General features: G+C 31.3%; 4 protein-coding genes and 1 non-coding gene across 8 annotated transcripts; 2 read left to right on the top strand and 3 right to left on the bottom strand.

Moving 5' to 3' along the window:
* Positions 1-1,052: 1,052 nt before the first annotated feature.
* LOC113864836 (GPN-loop GTPase QQT1) lies at positions 1,053-5,206 on the bottom strand. Of its 4 annotated transcripts, none has more exons than XM_027499008.1 (12): positions 5,096-5,175; positions 4,582-4,695; positions 4,431-4,475; positions 4,262-4,341; positions 3,911-3,985; positions 3,666-3,769; positions 3,430-3,586; positions 3,238-3,325; positions 2,402-2,474; positions 2,194-2,324; positions 1,539-1,636; positions 1,053-1,437 (listed from the first exon to the last, which is right to left on the bottom strand). In XM_027499008.1, exons 2-11 carry the CDS (start codon positions 4,671-4,673, stop codon positions 1,585-1,587), a joined length of 897 nt encoding a protein of 298 aa, XP_027354809.1. In that variant the 5' UTR covers positions 4,674-4,695; positions 5,096-5,175; the 3' UTR covers positions 1,053-1,437; positions 1,539-1,584. The 4 variants fall into 4 exon arrangements, with proteins under 4 accessions (XP_027354809.1, XP_027354808.1, XP_027354807.1 ...); XM_027499007.1 differs by having other exon boundaries at positions 1,094-1,459; positions 4,582-4,702; positions 5,096-5,206; XM_027499006.1 differs by having other exon boundaries at positions 1,094-1,437; positions 4,582-4,702; positions 5,096-5,206.
* A 112-nt stretch (positions 5,207-5,318) lies between these two features.
* On the bottom strand, positions 5,319-5,390 carry TRNAP-UGG. The gene has a single exon. It is a non-coding gene; the product is annotated as a tRNA-Pro (tRNA).
* A 1,022-nt stretch (positions 5,391-6,412) lies between these two features.
* LOC113864710 (LIM domain-containing protein WLIM1-like) lies at positions 6,413-8,412 on the top strand. The gene is made up of 5 exons (XM_027498740.1): positions 6,413-6,678; positions 7,292-7,388; positions 7,475-7,518; positions 7,607-7,696; positions 7,857-8,412. Exons 1-5 carry the CDS (start codon positions 6,544-6,546, stop codon positions 8,082-8,084), a joined length of 594 nt encoding a protein of 197 aa, XP_027354541.1. The 5' UTR covers positions 6,413-6,543; the 3' UTR covers positions 8,085-8,412.
* A 1,707-nt stretch (positions 8,413-10,119) lies between these two features.
* On the bottom strand, positions 10,120-11,016 carry LOC113866260 (cysteine-rich and transmembrane domain-containing protein WIH1-like). The gene is made up of 3 exons (XM_027501139.1): positions 10,947-11,016; positions 10,657-10,780; positions 10,120-10,183 (listed from the first exon to the last, which is right to left on the bottom strand). Exons 1-3 carry the CDS (start codon positions 11,014-11,016, stop codon positions 10,120-10,122), a joined length of 258 nt encoding a protein of 85 aa, XP_027356940.1.
* A 3,869-nt stretch (positions 11,017-14,885) lies between these two features.
* LOC113866259 (putative nucleobase-ascorbate transporter 10) lies at positions 14,886-18,722 on the top strand. Its single transcript, XM_027501138.1, has 14 exons — positions 14,886-15,036; positions 15,437-15,534; positions 15,621-15,797; positions 15,912-16,012; positions 16,112-16,187; positions 16,356-16,415; positions 16,543-16,727; positions 16,936-17,032; positions 17,221-17,307; positions 17,402-17,460; positions 17,771-17,862; positions 18,098-18,175; positions 18,264-18,406; positions 18,504-18,722. Exons 1-14 carry the CDS (start codon positions 14,886-14,888, stop codon positions 18,720-18,722), a joined length of 1,623 nt encoding a protein of 540 aa, XP_027356939.1.
* Positions 18,723-19,238: the final 516 nt, after the last annotated feature.

Here is a 19,238-nt window from a genome sequence, read left to right as displayed (position 1 = left end):
TTTTGTAAAACAAATAATAATTATATTTTAAAATTATTTTTATTAAATAAAAATAATATAAAATTTATAGTATAATTTAATCATTTGTATTATAAATAAATAATAGTTGACGAGAGTGAGAGGATGAGAGTGAAAGAGTGTTAAGGATTTTTTAACATAAAAAACGTAACAAGATAGGGAGAATAAAAATTAAAAAAATCAAATGATAACTTATAAACTTAAATGTTATATGAAAAATGTTTTTAAAAAATTATAAACTAGTAAAATAAACTTTTTTTATAACAAATTATTTTAGTCAAAATTAAAATTTAACTTATTTACCTTGTCAAACGCACTCAACATTTTCCTTTTATTTTAACAGATAATATGAACAAGACTTTTTTTATTGTATATATACAACGAGGAAGTTGAAAGTTCAACGTGTTTCCACTGATTTGACTACTCTCTCCTCCCAAAAAAAATTGACTAGTTCGCGTGAGCACACACCCTGGACGGGCACCGCGTCCGTGTGTAAGTTGAGGATATCCAAGTCTTCCTTTTTTTCTTGAACTTGGCATCATTTTTTTGTGTTTCGGTCAACTTGTAAATTACAGGGAAAAGTATATTTGAATAGCGTCAAACAAATGCTTGTTTTTTAATTAGGAATGATAATGGATAAAACTTGAGTATGATATTATAATATGTATAGTTATATTTACTGTTAAAAATATATTTTAAGATTCAAATTTGTATGTAATTACTTAATTTTAATTCCCATATCCTAAAAATATCTAGATACGCTTGAAGACTTATTACCCATACTTCATTCGCGGATGCGTACATTTCCTGATTCTTATGGAACTTGAGGAAACAAGTTGCTCTGAAGCAAAGCACCACACGCATATCGGTGTTAGTATGACACTCAGCTGTATTCTCTACTTGCATTACTTTGACTTAAATTTCCACGCTTGACTTTTGCAGAGCATGACACGACAGCATAACATATTCGCAGAGCATTTCAAATATCATGCTGTCATCTAAAGAATAAAATGATATATACCCTTCAACATAACAATCATTTTGTAACTAGATTTTTCATTTGGCATATGCGTTGCAGTCATCCAGCATAAATATTGACTAATTCCTATACACATTGCTCACACTCTCCAACAATGAGAAAACATCTATGCTGAACGCAAAAATTAAAATGAATTAACCTCAGAACAAACGAAAATCTCATTCAGGACTACTAGGATGTAGGCTTCTGATCTTCATGATATTGTACATATCAAACTTAAAAACTAAACAAGCTAGCCAAATTTGGCAGTTGGACAGACCCAGAATTAGCTAATAGCATTAAGTAGCTGGTAGCTCTGCTGCTTCCACTACATTTTCATGATCTTCATTACCGTAAAGACGAGAAATCCAAACTGTCACAATAAATAACCTGTGCAATATCTGAAATGGGAGTCACAACAAGCTATTAGTAGAGTTCACAAAAGCAACGAGCACAGAACAATAGCAACTTAACAGGGAATGAACAAAGTAAAATTACTCACCATCGTATCTTTTTCTTTCATTTACTTAATATCTCCATCAATCATCCTAATCAATATTTTCATCATCTTTCATGTACTTTTCTTGCACCGCTGCAACTGTAGATTTCTGAGTTAAGGGAAGCTCAGAATTCAATATTTTAAGGCAGGCTTCGCCAGGAAAGTGGTCAAAGGAAAGTAAGCAAAGCAATTGAGACATGCAAGATTATCAGAACGCTAACTAAAACTATATCATTAGCAAGCTCAACATGCAAATACTACTGGTGTATTCCCTCTCAATAGTGCGAGCAAAGGGGATAGAAACATTGACCACTTTAATTGACCCAGAAAGGGAATATAAACATTAGTGAACATGTCATTTGAAATCAATATCGCAAGAACATATTCTTCTAGTGAGGTTGAAAGTAGTATCATTAATTTTATATCATTACAACTATTTTTATAGTCCATATCATCATCGCTGCTGTTATTAGGCCAATGAAGAACCAGTTAAAAACAGCATACATATGGAAAGCAAAACTCTGATTATACAGATTGAAAGCACTAAACAATGGTAGTTCTGTTATGCAGCAGTGCCAGTAATGACATTTCAAATTTTTATAGTTAATTATCCCAAGGTTAAAAAAAAATCAAAATAGACTCAAGGAAAAAAGGATATCTATAATAATCCCAATCAAGAGGGCCAACGGCAATTTTGCTAAATTCAACTGCACTTGATTCTATGCCAGCAAATATGTATCCATTGCTTTTGTCTATCAGCTTCACTAAATTCCCTACACTTTCTTTGTCCTGAAAAAGGAAATTCCAACTCAGGATTCTAAACATTTGACATGAATGGATGAAAAATCTGAGCAGATTCGGTGTACCTGAATATCTAAGGTCGAAAAACTCACAAGACTGAAGTTTTCAATAACTTCACATAGTTCCTTCGTAAGCTTTCTGCAAATGTAATATTGACAGTTCTTCTAAAATGCTACTCAGAATAAAAACAAAAGTTGGCCTTAAAGGATTAATTAGAGAACATAAGAACATTATCAAGCAACATCTTTAAGTGGGGGTGGGACGATAAAACTATTCAATGCCATATCCTAATAATTTATCAATCAGTTCTGCATAGGTTCCTAATGTGAACATTTATATTTTAAAAGTTGTACCCAAAATGACATCTCTTCCTAACAAAAAATGTCAGAAATAAGTAATATACTGGCAAAGCAATTTCCACCTGAACCATTTAAATCAGCCTTCAACACCATTTCCAACTTTCCACTTCAATTAGTAGGCTAGACTATTCAAAGTGTAGTAAGAATAATGAAGTATAAAACTAAATATCAACTAGCGAATTCAATCTACCCACATAGTTACAATTCACATCAGGACAAATTGAATCATATTAACAAATGACCCAATCAGCCAATTATTGCACCTTTTACATCATAAGCTGATACTACCACAGGAGCACCCCATAACAAAAGATCATAAAATCCAGCTTTATGTGAATGAAAGCAACAATTTAATATGGCATTAAAGAGCCATGGTAGACAAGACAAATAGCAAAATATAAAAAGGAATGTTACATCTAAGTTCTTTAGAATAAAAACAGTTAAAAAAGTGTCAACAAAAGTACAAAATATCAACGTACTAATAGAATCTATTAGAATCAAAAGCGTGGTTAGCAGGCAAAGAATCTGCACACAGTACACACCTGTACTTGGCAGAACGAGGATCCTGATCAAGATGGTATTGTAAATATGACAAGTCTTGCACGTCAGTATAGAAATCAAGGTTAAAGGCTGCAACAATCAAATTATAAAGTCAGCATGGAAATCTGTTGCCCATAACTAGCATAAAATAAAATACACTAAACCTGGCATATAAAAATAAGTAATTACTCCACCTAGCTTTCCATAGCTCTCAATTAAATCTATTTTTGACAAGACATTTATGTGGGGGAGTTCCAGATGTAGCATTGTGGATAAGGATAGAAGCAATGCACTAATATACTTCCCAGGGTCACTGCACAGGTGGGCATCAATCAAATGCACCGCAGTTAACTGCATAGAATGGACGTACATGAGTTCTAAAAATAATATATGGTTTGACATGCACAAGATATAAAGAACAGAGCTATACCCTTAGGTTCAACTTCTTTATGAGTTTCATGATGACATTCTTGGCATTTGAATGAAGAAAAAAGAGTTCCACTTGACCAGGAAAGTCAAAGAGTAGATAATGATCTGAAGTGTTAATAATATTGTCAGGTCCCTAGAATGTGTTAACAGAACACGAAGAATAGTAGTTTATATAGTCTACTTAAAATGTGGACATTACAGTTTGGTTGATTAGCTCATAAATCTAGAACATAATAATGCACTAACCTTTAAGAAGAGGTTCCAATTTTGCTTCCAACCAGTCAATATTTTTCTCTAGATAATCCATACAATACACAAGACCTGCTTTTACAAGACAGGAGAAACTTCAGAATATGCTCAAAGTAAGACACAAATTCCCTATAAAAAGATCCCTATTTATGGTCTGTTTTACAAGAACCATTGAGTTGCATACCGAGTAGCTATCAAAAGCAAAATCTATAAAAGAAGCAACCTGTACCTATTGTTAAAGTATTCCATCACAACATACTACTGGTTATGTCACATTGAAACTAAAGAAATTTCATGAAAAGAAAAAATAAAATAAAACTTCAAACAAAATAAAGGAATCAGGCTTACCCCCGTTTGGACCAAGAGAATGTTCCACCATTACATCACTTAGTTTCACGAGATCCTCAATGTTCACAGCACATTCATAGCTATATTTTTTTGTTAGGGGAAACCATATCAATTGAACTATACAACTTACAGGACACTTATGAGAATAATGATGCTTGAAAGAGGATACGGTAATGAATCATTAGCAGGATCCAAATTGATAACAGCAACCTTCCTGCATTCCAATGGCAAGATATATAAGGCAAATACAATACCCAAATTATTAAAAAACTAACATATAGCATACTCTATCTAATCTCCCCCTAAAGAATGAGGCTTACCTTCCAATAAGACTGAGGAACTGAGACATGCCATTGCAGTAAGTTGTTTTGCCAGAACCAGGTGGGCCAATTACTACTTGCCCAAACACCATTTTCCTTCCCTTCAATCTTGTGCTATTTCCTTACATAATAGTAAGTAAAATTAAAACTTGTGAAAGAACAACAGAATTTGAACAACCAAACAGCTTAGGCATTTTGTCAAACTATCTGTGTGCAACGGAATAAAGGCTATAAGATGAAACTAAAGAAATGAACCAAATAATTTAGAACTACTTGCATGAATATCAAAAAGGAAAAGAAAGAGAAAGAGCACAAAAATATTTTCTTTTTGGTGTTCTCAGGACGAAAGTTAATTATGGGAGCAGGAATTAAGTTAGAAACTTTGTTACAGTGGGTGTGAGTACAAAGTGGTAGGAAATTAAGAAGACAACAAAACCATTGACTAAAAAACAACATTTTAAATAACGACTTAGCATATTAACAAACTAAATTTCATAAATGGAGAAAGCTAAACCTTTATGCAATTATCTTCCCACACTACTCAGCCTCTGCAAGCTCCTTCCCCGTTTCTAGCAGAACCGCTATATTGTGCGCCCCCGTTTTTTTTTTTGGTCAAATGTGGCTCGGTTTATGGGCTGCCATTGTTTCTTGTGGACTTCCGTTTTGGGCCTCGTATGATTGGACCATAAAAAGGGTGCGGGTTTGGGATAAGAATCAAATAAAGAAAACAAAACAATGGGGCATTCCGAGAATCTAACTCGGGACCTCTCGCACCCAAAGCGAGAATCATACCACTAGACCAAATGCCCTATTGATTTATGTTACTTGAATTTAGTTAATAAATATCATGCATACTGTAAAGTTGTACAGTGGGACAGTAACAGATTATATCCCAGCTGTCATCATAATTGGAGTGCAGTGGAAGATTGCGATGACCATTGCACTCACCAAACCCATCATTGCAAGTACTTTTTGCTAAATTACACGCACTCACATCAATCCCTAAACTTCCATATAAATAATTAAATTACTCCTCTACCGCCCAAATCCACAGTAGTTAATTTAATGATAGTGCAACTAAGGAAAATCAAGGTTTCTATACAGTAAGTATTATTTATAGGTTGTGAGGAATGCTTCATTTGGCCCACCACAAAACTTATATTAAACTTAATTAATCCATCCCTTGTAACCCAAGAAAATATGTGCTATTATTTGAAAAGAGAGATTCGAGAATGAAGCAAGCCAGCTAGATGTTGAATAATCCAGTGCTATTTGAGGAGGCCATGTATATTTATTATTTAACAGTATTTTATACTAATGATGGACATAGTTGGAGACCTTACTTGGTGATTGTATAATTCAAATTCAAGGATCCAATAATACTAGACAGAAATGACTTTGCAAAAGATTTAAGGTCAAACGCCAGTGAATTATGGGGGGTAGGGTCATGGTGTCCACCTATCTTAAATTATATGTGAAATTATGATTCTCATCAACCAATCTAAATATAATAGTAATAAATACAAATATAATAATTTTGTTACACATAAATTAGTATTCTTTTATTTTTCACTATGCCACAAAATTGGAAGTTACTGTAGTGTACTCTGTACTTGGCTCAAAAGTTAAAGTTCATATTTTTCTGTTGGGTACGTGTTATTCTGCTTGTTTTTTTGTCTTCCAGTTTCTACGCATTTATCTTCCCAGTTGAAGACAGTAGGGAACATTAAAAATACCTAGGAGAAAGAAAACTGAAGTTAGGTGGTTAAAATTGGAGCAAAATGATTGTCAATAACAGTATATTTGTTGGGGTGTCTTCTTTTGTCTCCTGCCTCTCACATTTCACCACCCCTTTATCCTTATCTTCACTTCATAGTTCTGCTCTTCTGGAATCAGACAAAGAAGAGGGATCATAATCATATACCTTTCTTGCACCTTGGTAAGGTGAGAGGATAAGCAAATATGGCATTTGCAGGAACAACACAGAAGTGCATGGCTTGTGAGAAAACGGTTTATCTAGTTGATAAGTTGACTGCGGATAACCGAGTGTACCATAAAGCTTGCTTCAGATGCCACCACTGCAAAGGAACCCTCAAGGTCTCTCTTTTTCTTCTAAGCTCTTTGGATTTGTATATACACATAATATAATAGTTCTTCATGATAATATAGTGTTGACTCTAGTTCAGGTTTTCTTGTGCTTGGATCTGGTCTTTGCACTTGATCATCTGAACAAACGAGCAGCATCAATTTTAGCAATTGCTTTGATTGATTATTTGGCATTTTTAAAATTAAGCATTTTCATCCCAAGGCACTTTCTGTTAGAACTCTTACCTGTTCCTCATATTACTGGAATTTCCATACTTTTTGTCATTTCTGTTAATTTTCTTCCAAAAACTCACCAAGATTTTTTGTTGCCGAAATATAAGCCAGCTAGTGAAATTAAAAAGTGAAAGCACGTGTATCAAACCTCATATTTTCATGACACAATAATTCATTAAAATATATATTGGTAAATCTACCTATGATGCTCATTTATTTATTTTTTATATTTGGTGAGGTGGGTGGATCTAATTCTGCCTCCTCCCTTTTACTCTTTTTCCACTTCAATAGCTCATCGAAATTGATTTGACAATCTATAGTTTTGTTTGATGTGATTCCCTATATTAGATTTCATTTTTATAAGTTTACTGACAGAGTAATGTATTTGTAGCTTAGCAACTACAACTCTTTTGAGGGAGTTCTTTACTGCAAGCCACACTTTGATCAACTGTTCAAAAGAACTGGTAGCCTTGACAAAAGCTTCGAAGGTAACAAAGAATAAAAATCCAATTATTCAAAACCTCACTATATTTCCATCTCAGTCACTTACCTTTATTTCCCTTTGGCCGATTAGGGACACCAAAAATAGCTAAACCAGAAAAAGCCAGCGATAATGAGGTAATGAATCCTAAATCTACATGTTTGAATGCACAACAAAACAAGCAGCTTTCTAGATTCATCTAATTTTTTAGCTTTTTTAAATCAGAAACCGGCAGCAACCAAAGTCTCAAGTATGTTTGGTGGAACCAGAGATAAATGTGCTGGTTGTCAGAAAACAGTGTATCCCACTGAAAAGGTAATAGCACACACGAGTGCAAAGCATCCATCTCACATAATCATGCTCCTTACCTAATCTAAAACATTGATGCTAATTTTTTCATTCAGCTTGATAAAGGGATGGTGTTAAGTTTTATATATTCGATGAATAACGAAATAAGTATTTTGAACTGACGTAGGTTACTGTGAATGGAACACCTTATCACAAAAGTTGTTTCAAATGCACTCATGGAGGGTGTGTTATTAGTCCCTCTAATTACATTGCACATGATGGCAAACTATACTGCAAACACCACCACATCCAACTGATCAAGGAGAAGGGCAATTTAAGCCAGCTTGAAGGTGACCATGAGAAGAGTGCAATGCAAGAGAAAAACAACGGTGAAGTAGTTGAAGCTGAGATATGAATTGAAATGCTTGAGTTTTGACAAAAGAGTTCCTTCCTAAAGTTCCGTATTTCTATACCATGTGTTTATGATATCTCTCCTACTTTACCATAGGGAGTCCACAAAGCACTTTGCTTTTGGAAAATATGGTATTCCTTTTTTACTTTTTCGTGGTTGGGGTGTGTGGAAATCCATTGTTTGTTTTCTGTTGTTGTGAAGTTGTGGATATTAAAATGAGACATAAGGGCATTTAATTCTGAATATGTGATTCAGAAACCAGTGCTACTGAATTTCTTAATACTCTCATTGGATTCCTATTGCATCATAATACCCAATTTTAGTTTCCCAGCCACAAATCTTATCATCCAAATATACAATGAATGCATCTCAATTGGGCACATGTAAAGTACGGTTGATTTTATGATGAACTTGGTAAAACCGGGACCATGATAGACCCCAGGCTTATGTGACCACAAGGTGTAGTAAGGCCAACTTTTTTAGATTGTATTTTAGTCCCTCTTATTATTTTATAGAAAATGTTATTATTTTGTAGATATAAAAATAGAATCAATATTTTTTCAACAAAAACATATTATTAGTAGTTATGTAAACATAACAAAACCGTTGTTTTGTTTATAGGTGTAAACATTGTAAGAAAGTGTCATGTGCTAGTTGCTGTAAATAGTCCCTGAAAATTATTTGTGTTTTATGTGTGGCAAAGAGAAAGGAATAGTGTGAAAGTGTGAACATTGTATTATTACTGATTGTCTGCTATTAAACTCAGAAGCCAGAACGTTAGGCACACTGTGGGAAAACAATTAATGCTTGTTTTGCTCTTCACATGGATGGCCTTAGAAGTTATTTATTTTAGGGTATATTGCTTTCTGATTTGAACCCGGAATTGAAGTTGTATTTCACATTAATATTGTTGGAATTCTTCATTATGGATTTAATTAACAAAAGTCTAACCACTCATTGATTTTATTTTCTTTTTGCGGAAAAGTTTTCTTTAAACACTGGGTGTGTTTGACGAAATTAATGACTATGTTAATTAAAATTTGAAAATTTAACAAAAAAATTGATTTTTTTAAATGAAACGAGATAATATATGCATGTTTAATTAATAGTAATATAATAACAAATTGACGAGGAGCATGCCGTGGAAGACTTCTAGAAAGTAAAATCTAGAGCATCACTTTCGTAATTTAAGTTTTAGAAGTCATAAAAATATTTTAAAAAATTAAATTTTTAAATTTTTTTAATATTCTGAAATTTAAATTCCAAAAATATAATTAAAGAAAACTTCAAAAAAATAATTTTTAAAAACACGTTTAAAAAGTTTCTAAAAATTAATTTTTAGAAACGTATTAAAAAAGATAAAAGCAGGTTGTGATTTGATACTTTGTATGTAATTAATAGGACAATCAATGAGAACTTTTTTTTTAAATACTAACAAATTTTTATATTTTTATTAAATAAAATTTATGTGGATATTATTAAATTAAATATGATATTTTTATATCTTTTAAGTTTTATTAAAAAAAGAAAATAAAAAAAATAAAGGACAACTGAAAAGAAAGGTAACTTTAAAAAATTTACGTACAAAACTCTTCAGTTTAAAAATTTTTGAAATATAGAATTAAGAAAATTTTGAAGGATTTATGAACTTAAAAATACTAAAATAAAATAAGAATAATTATCATAATTTTTTTAAAATAACTTTAAATAAAGATTTAAGTATGTATTATCTTAGTGTATAAAATAAAGTAAAAAGTATAATGAGTAATGTAATAAAAAAATGAAAAAGATAAAGATAAGTGAGAATGAAATGTTAGAAAAAAAAAGTATAAAAGGTATTATTATTATTAAATTGATAGATAGTAAATGAGATTTATTAAAAATAAAAACGGAAAATATTGCACTTTATTTGTGTGTTCATGCATTAAGATTTAATATTTATGCAACATTTTGAATCACATAACTTCTAAATCACAAAAATTAGAGAATAACAATGCCAAATTAAATACAAATCTATTTTTGGCCATTCTTCATCGGATCAATGCCAACAGCATATTTCATCACAAGCCTCTAGGCAGCAGCAGCAGCCCAACGCGGCAAGGCTACAACACAGTAAGAAACTTCAGTTTTGTCACCATGCCAATTACACTATGAAGTTTTTTAAATTTAAATTAGTTATAAAGATTTAATTTATTTTTTATTTTGAAATTTAATTAAGTTTTCATTAAAATAAAAAAGATATTTTGGGAGAAATTTTATGTTTTGGTCACTAATTTAGGCGAAAAAGTAATTTAATTTGTGAATATTTTTTTAAAATGTATGAACGAGACTTTTAAATAGAAAAAAATTATAATTAATTATAAAAATAGATATACTTCATTGATTCGAAAAATTATACAAATTAAAATTAAAAGAATTAAAAATATGATAAAGCCTTTTAAATAAAACCAATATGGATAAATAAAGTACAATGACATACAATTTACTTTTTCATATAAAGTCATATTGAAGAATAAAAAGAAACATATTGGCTATTATATTTGATAGCATAACAGATCCTGAAAAGGGTACGCACCATCCAGCAAATAGACCCGTGGTGGCCCCTGAGCCTTGTTCTTGTGCATACATAGGTGGAGCTTGATTCACAACAACTTGAGGCTGGGGTGGAGGAGCCCCTTGATAACCCGGTTGAGGATATCCTTTATAAAACCCAACAATAAGATAAGCAACCAAATTAATTTGCTAACTATTCAAAATATCAACATTCATACTCTACCACAGACATTTCACAATAAAATCAGAATATCCAATACATGTGTAAATTAATAACAATTGACAACGTTTTGATGTTTATTTTTTGAGAACCTAGAGGAGGGAGAGGGGGAGGAGGAGGAGGAGCAACACCCATAGGAGGATTTTGATTGTAGTATTCCATCTCCCTTCACCCTTTGGATTTCTGGTTTCACGATTCTCAATCAATTTCAGAGTGAAAGTGAACTGAGAATAAAAAGTGCAATGACCAACTATATAGTTGGTGATGGGTGCATGTTGATATAAACGAAGCAAATTTCATTTTGAAGAAAACACGCTTACATTTAATTACTTACCTTGAAATATGAATAGGCCTTTCATCACAGCCGTTGGTGTTTGTTCGATCATAAACAACAGCGGACCATGCCCAACCGCGGCTTAATCTTGAAATATATTAAATGAGCGTATCCGCACCCGTTGACCCAAAAAAAAACATCAGCAAAGAATCTCTAATCCGTGCTTCTATATTATTATCACTGTGTTTGAAAATATAAATTAAATGTATACATTATAATTAATAGTATTAAAGTAAATAAAAATATTTAATTAAATGTTTTGCCTTTGTAAAAATTGTTAAAGTTGAACTTATTTTTTTATTTATTAAAACATACTTCATATTTTTTCATGAACCAGTAATTTTAATCTAATATAATCTAACTAGAAGTTGATACTTGATAATGTTCACATAGACTATATAAATTAAAGAGAATAAAAATAATAATTAATAAAAAACCAATATCTTAAAAAATTATAAAAAAAATTAAATTATGAAAATTTTATAACGAATGAATACTTAATTAAGTGAATATAAATTTGTGATAATTTAAATTAGAATATGGAATTGGTGAGTTCATTATCCAAAGATAAAAAAAAATGCAATAATTTGCTACCGCGTATTTGTGGTTTACTTAATTGGACAAATTAATACATTTTATTTATTTTTAACATAGACTGGAAAAGCTTTATAGTTTTTTTTATAGTAGATACTCAAATGAGTCTTTGAAAAATTATTGAACTGAATTTTGTTTTTAAGATAAAAGTTAGTAAACAGTAAAAGTTATCTTTACAAGACCAATGAATATGTGAATCAATCAATATGGAATAGTTTTAGAAGTTTTAAATCCGACTATTTTATTTTATTGATTTTTAATTATTTTAAAAGTTATCTTCTTAATTATTTTATTGATTTTTGTCCAATCAGAATATTTCAAGTTAAATTAATTGACATAAAAAATTTAAGAAATATAAGGTAGATATTTATTTTAATATTTTGAATATATAAATTAAATTAATACAAAAAATTGAAGATAAATTGATTTCCTTAATTATAAAAAGTGATATTAATTTCAATATTTATAAAAGTTAATAATAATTCAATTGACACTTTCGCTAACCGGATTTTTAACGACGGATAGACTAACTTTACTGTTTGAACAAGTTTAAGGGACTTTTTTTAATTATTTGTATTTTTAGAGATCTAACTGAGATGAATTTTTTTAATGACAAATTTAGATTTTAATTTACTCATTATTTTGGGGGTATCGTTTATTTAAAGATAATAATTTTCATTTTCTTTCAAAACATTTATTTAATTACCATAGCAATTCTAGTTAAAAACACAATTAACTTAAATATTCGTCGACATTAAAAAAATTGAGAACAACTGATTATAAGGTCGCAAAATTTGTATCTTTATTTTCGGGGAAAACAAACTTGAAATGATAAGAACGGCAAATACAGGGAGGACAATTTTACCCTTGCCCACTTCTTTCATGGACGAAGTATGAAGTGGCGAATATAAAAATGAGATGCATTGCATAGCGGTAGATTTGAATTAGATCTTTGTTATGATATCTTTTTTTTTTTTTTTTTGTATATTTTATAGTGTAAGTATTAACACACACACATATACATATATATATATATATATATATTAAAAGATATAAATATATATTTATAATTTTACTAATTTAATAATTAGAAGAATTTATAAAGTTAAAATATAGAACATTTTAAAGGTATTGTTTAAACTATTATGGGTTTTAGATTTAGTATGAATGCTCTATCCATTTGACAAAAATGTTACTGTATAAACAAAACAACGTATTAGAGCGATGCATCGTATACGTACATAAGTTGTGTGTCCGTTTATTATTAGTACAATTAATTTATCATTATATTTACATAATCAATTATACATGTGTGTGTGTGTAAATAGCATCTTACATGTACTTCAATTGTTTGAGCATATATAAACTGCGTTGTTTACATATCTGATGTTTTCTTTTGAAATTCAAATGCTAATAATTTTACAAATTGATGGAGAGAAATATTACTAAACAGCAGCTACTCCACGCATTATATGAGTTTTTGGAATGTAGATTAAAGTTAAAAAATATAAACTTAAACAAGGTTTTAAACTAGTAAATATGTATGCATAATTACTACATATATAATTCAATAATGTAAATTTAGATATGATAATTTATTTTAAACTTATAAAAATATATAATTAATTCAAAAGTTAAATTAAAATAAAAAACATATATTAAAATGACTAAATCACTCGAGATCATGAAATTATTAAACAAATATTATTAATGCAAATTTTATCGTAATTTTTTATAACATTTTTCTTTTATCAAATTTTTAAACTAATATCCTAAAATAAAGATGAAAATAAGATAGATGACTCATCGGAAACTTATGGATTAATCTACGTCAAACTAAACCTATTTAATAAAAAGTGCTCATCAAACTAAAAAGATAAATTAGTCAAAGTCTAAATAATTTATTTGAAACATTACCTGATTAGTGATTGCAACGTTGAAAAAGAAAACACACGCGATATTTAACATCGAAATAATAAAAGGCTTAGGAAAAAACATCAGTTAGTATCGTCAGTGTGTCACTCACAAATAATCACAATGAGATACCAAATCTTTCAATTAAGCACTTTATTTCCCTTAATAAATCCTTCTGTCCAATCTCAGTTAATTATTAATCACTTTTCTGTTTTATTAACCTATTCAACAATATTTTTAAAAAATACATTAAAAAAATACAAGAGATTTTTAAAATAGAATAATTAAAATATAATTATCCTCACAAGAAAATTGTCATTATTACTCAAGCATCAAAGTTATTGTTTCCAAATCAATTCATGAACGATTGAAAAAATGAATATCGCTTTCGGGATGAATGATATTTGTTTGCGGTTGTAGATATAATCATGTTTTAAGAATATATTTTAATGTTTTAAAATTTAATATTTTTTCAGTATTACAAAACAAATTAAAGAAATTTACGTTAAAAAATTAATTAAGATTAAAGAAAAGGATTAGTTGGCAGAATTAGTATATTTTAAGGGTTAAATTAAAAAAAAATTAAACTTGAAATACTATTTATAAGTGAGTGAAAGTTTTTAAAAATGGGATATTCTTGAAGATTTACATATAATTATCTACTTAATTCTCCTATTCAAATTTGATTTAGTAATTAATATGGTAAGAGGTGTTTGAATCTCTATGCAAACATTTGGTAAAATATTACATAATATTTTTTAATAAGTACCCTAAAAATACTAACTAGAATTTTCTGATATTACAATTATAAATACACCAAAACCTTTTAATTAAATCATTTTTTTAAACAATCAGAAATATTGTGTTTATTTTTCCTCACCAATATTAATTTATAGGACACTTTTTCACAACACTCGGAACAAATTTCTTTTTTCTTCGAAGTTTTCAAACAAAAATATAAAGGCGAGTAAGGTGCTTGACCATTTCAAGGTATTAATTGTTTAAAATTTCAATTTTCATAACCGAAAATATCAAAATAATTTGAATTATTTGGTCATTATGGCATTGTAACTATCATTTACAAAATTTAATTGATGAATCAAGTTTCTTTTATACAGAAAAATCTTGATTTTCACACTTGATTAACGTTTGATTGCTCTTGGTTGCCTTCCTTCTTTAGCTGCAAGAAATGGCCAATGAAGGCGGTGACGGCAACAATGGTAGTAGTAGTAGTGGTGTCAACAAAAAGTCACAGTCTCAAGAGGTTCAAATTCAACCACACCCAGTGAAAGAGCAATTACCTGGAGTTCAATATTGCATTAACAGTCCTCCGCCTTGGCGTCCGTACATTCTATCATTTGCTTATTCTTTTTATGGCTAACACACTCGTACTTTTTTGTTATGTTGGAAATCGGATTAATAACATGTTTGAATTCATGTTTATTTTAATGTTATTAATTGAAACATGTTTAAAAAATTTTCACGTGATTCCAGACACTCACTTAAATATATTCAGCAAAACTCATGCATAGTATGTTGACTTGTTTCTCTGCCATGCACGAGCCCAACAAAGATGTGGAATGACTAAGCATTTAAAAAGTGTTTGTTCAGAGAATGTTACTTAGAGCTGCTGAATAACGGCTGAAACACAGAGACATATTTTTCATGAATCAAAACATTCATCAAATTTATGTTGCTTGTTTAAACTTTTTTAGCTGTGGGTATATTTTCTCCATGCAGCTGAAGCGGTGGTATTGGGATTCCAGCATTACATTCTAACTCTTGGCATGACTGTTCTGATTCCAACTATGATTGTTCCTCAGATGGGTGGGGGCGATGTAAGCACTTTTTTTCGTTTCGTATTCTCCTTTTCTTTTTCAAATTTTACTGTGGTTTGAATCAACTGATATCTTTAATAACTTAGGCTGAGAAGGCCATGGTGATACAGAATCTGCTGTTTGTTTCTGGACTAAGCACATTTCTGCAATCTTTGTTCGGAACCCGACTTCCAACTGTAGTTGTTGGTTCGTACACCTACGTGATACCCACTATTTCAATTGTCCGAGCCAGCAGATACAAGTCATACACAGATCCTTATGAGGTCACTGAAGGGGACTATTTTTTATGCTTCTATTTTATTTTTCTGTTTTTTTATTTTGGTTCTGCACTTGTACTTGGGGAAGTTCATTCTTTGTTATTATGTTGCTGATAATAGAGGTTCACTCACACAATTAGAGGGATACAAGGCGCCTTGATCGTAAGTGCATGTTTCCAAATGGTTATGGGATTCTTGGGCATTTGGAGGAATGCCGTAAGGTTAGTAAGAGCACGGCATGCAGCTTTATTTATATCCTTTAATCACTTTTCGTTTATATATATCCAGCTTGCTAATAGCTTCTTCTTGTGCTGCTATAGGTTCCTTAGCCCACTTTCTGTAGTATCTTATGTAACTTTCTCTGGACTTGGTCTCTATCATCTTGGTTTCCCATTGGTAAAAATATCTATTTTATTTTTACTAATGCAACTTTTCAGTGAAATAGGTCGCGCGCTTGAATTGCAGTCCTCAAATTTTACGCAATTTAGTTTTCTACAAGTTTAGGACTTAATAACAGGATTTATATGACTTCTTTCCCTCTATTATGGACAATTACTGTTGCAGCTGGCAAACTGTGTTGAAATTGGGCTTCCAGCACTGATTGTTATGGTTTTCATCTCACAGGCAAGTAGTTAAACTCACTTAGAACAAAGTATGTTAACGGACAACCATTATTTATTCAGTGATAATAATAGAAATTATGAAAGACGGAGTTATAATCTGTAAAATGTTGTTTTTTATGGTCCTGCAGTATCTCAATCGTTTGATAAGCACCAAGAAGCCTATATATGAACGATTTGCCGTGTTGTTTTCCATTGCAAGTGTATGGTTATTTGCACAGCTCCTGACATCAAGCACTGTATATAATAAGAAGCCAGAAAGTACACAAACTAGTTGCCGCACTGATCGTTCTGGACTTTTTAGTGCTACTCCGTGGTAAGACTGTGAAATTATGTTTTCTCAATTAATAATCAATAACTTACATGCCCTTCAAAATCAAGGTTTGTACATGGATTTAATGGTTTACATAGGAATTGAGGAACGGATCAGAGTAAAAAAGCTATCTCACTTTGTGAATTTTTATATAAGTTTATTTTATATATGCTTTTAAACTGATTAATAAAAATGTGTGCAATTTATACAGGGTATATTTTCCTTACCCCTTCCAATGGGGGAGTCCTACCTTCAACTATGGAGAATCTTTTGCTATGATGACTGCTTCTTTTGTTTCTCTTTTTGAGGTAGGCACTAGGTCTCTTAATAGGAACCCATGTCCAATCATTATGCTGTTTTGTAATGCAACAGCACCAGCCTTGCTGTCATCATAAAAAAACTATGTAAAGCTGAAAAAGCACTTACAGTTAAAAATATATTCAGTCTCCATCTTATGTTTTGCTTGAAGTTCAACAACTTTTATGTTCACATGCAGTCTACTGGTACGTTTTACGCTGCGGCAAGATATGGAAGTGCAACACCCGTGCCACCTTCTGTTATCAGCCGCGGAACTGGTTGGTTGGTAAGATGCACTATTTTTTGTTATTCTTTATGGATCATAGACAAGAAACATATACAGATGATTTTTGTTCATGTCATTCTTATTGTTATTTCAGGGAGTAGCCTCTTTTCTCAATGGCATGTTTGGTTCTGTAACTGGATGTGCGGCATCTGTGTAAGGTTTTTAGCTCAACTCTTTTTCTCCCCCTTGCATGTGTTGTAGATGATCCATGACCAATCAACCCGCACTCACTACTTCAAGTTCAACCAATATAAGGGCATGCTTGTTTTTTAAAATTTATAAAGAAAAAAAAAAACATTTGGTTGTTTTAATCATTTCCTGTGCAGATCTTTAGGATAAAAAACAAAATGAAAATAAGATGAAGTACAATTATTAGTGAAAAAAAAAATACAAACTAAAGAATTTTCTCTGCCTACCTAGTTCCTGTTATTAGTAGCCGAGTTATGCATTGGTCTTATTTCAGGGAAAATGCTGGATTATTGGCATTGACAAGAGTGGGAAGCCGAAGAGTCATCCAAATATCAGCTGCCTTTATGATTTTCTTCTCTGTATTTGGTATGATAGATTCATAAGCTCTACACAGGGAATGATTCTCTCTGGTTGAAATTTTAGCAAGTTTTGTATCTATCAATCAAATAAGTAGAACTCTAAAAATTACTAAGGAGAGCGATAAATTCAAAATTTATATATGACCTATTATGTCACGTGAGAAGATCCTTTCCTATGTAATGTTATTGTTCTCTTCTCTTTATATAGTGATATCTCATGTCGCACACAAACCTTTATTCAGGAAAATTTGGAGCAATTTTTGCTTCTATACCTTTGCCAATCATTGCAGGATTATACTGCGTTTTCTTCGGCTATGTCTGTAAGTTTCCTCTAACTAACTATCTCTGCGGTTTGGTTTTTTGCTCATGTATAGAACTTAACAAGAGTTTGCAACTTTGGATGTGTAGCTTCTGCGGGTCTTGGTTTTCTCCAGTTCTGTAACCTTAACAGTTTCAGAACCAAATTCGTGTTGGGCTTCTCATTCTTCCTCGGCATTTCTATACCACAATATTTCAAAGAATATTATCATGTGAAGCATGATCACGGATGGGTGAGATTAATATATCTGAAACATAAACCAATAATAGTAGACTAGTAGTACCATAACGCTATCTTTGTGAGTGATTGGCGTTGCAATGGATTTGCAGTTCAATGATATGGTTACCGTTATCTTCACGTCTCATACAACGGTGGCTGCGTTGGTTGCTTTCATTTTGGACTTTACACTCTCACGTGAAGATAAAGCAGCACGAAACGACAATGGTTTGCAGTGGTGGGAGAAGTTCAGTATATATAAAGCTGATGTTCGGAACAATGAATTCTATGCTTTACCATGCAGACTCGATGAGCTTTTCCCCTCTCTTTAAGCAGTTCTTTGTCTTCACCCTTTTAAGCCAATTCATGACTTTCGTAAAAATAAAAAAAAAGTTTAGTTTCCCATAACATTGTTGTACGTTTTCTTGATTGGAGCTGACATTGGACAACAGAATATTTCTTCTCATTATATCATTGATATTATTACATTATTATACTTTTGAAGCGAAGTAATTTACTTAATTAGTTTTAATTAAAGAAAAAAAAAAGGAGATGGAATGAAACTGGCCACAAGGATAGAAATCCAAGAGAGAGAGAAAGGATTGACCTTTTCTGCCAGAGAGAGAATATGGGATCACCCTAGTCATGAATGGCAAATAGCGCTTAATTTTAAGGTTTTGAGTTGGCTTTCTTTGAGGTCAACTTGGCGAAACTAAGAAATAGGTATTAGGTGTCAAGTTGAGCTATCTGCAATGTCTTTCTTAATAGCCCCTGGTTTGGAGCAATGTCCTATGCCGGGGCCCCACCATCTTCCGGTATCACCTTGTCATCTCCTCGAGAGAATTTTC

This window comes from Abrus precatorius, unplaced genomic scaffold (genome assembly GCF_003935025.1).
Source record: "Abrus precatorius isolate BTA unplaced genomic scaffold, Abrus_2018 Scaffold4, whole genome shotgun sequence".
NCBI classification, from domain to species: domain Eukaryota; kingdom Viridiplantae; phylum Streptophyta; class Magnoliopsida; order Fabales; family Fabaceae; genus Abrus; species Abrus precatorius.
The sequence above is the reverse complement of the archived record's forward strand: the minus strand, read 5'-3'. Positions and strand labels throughout refer to the sequence as shown.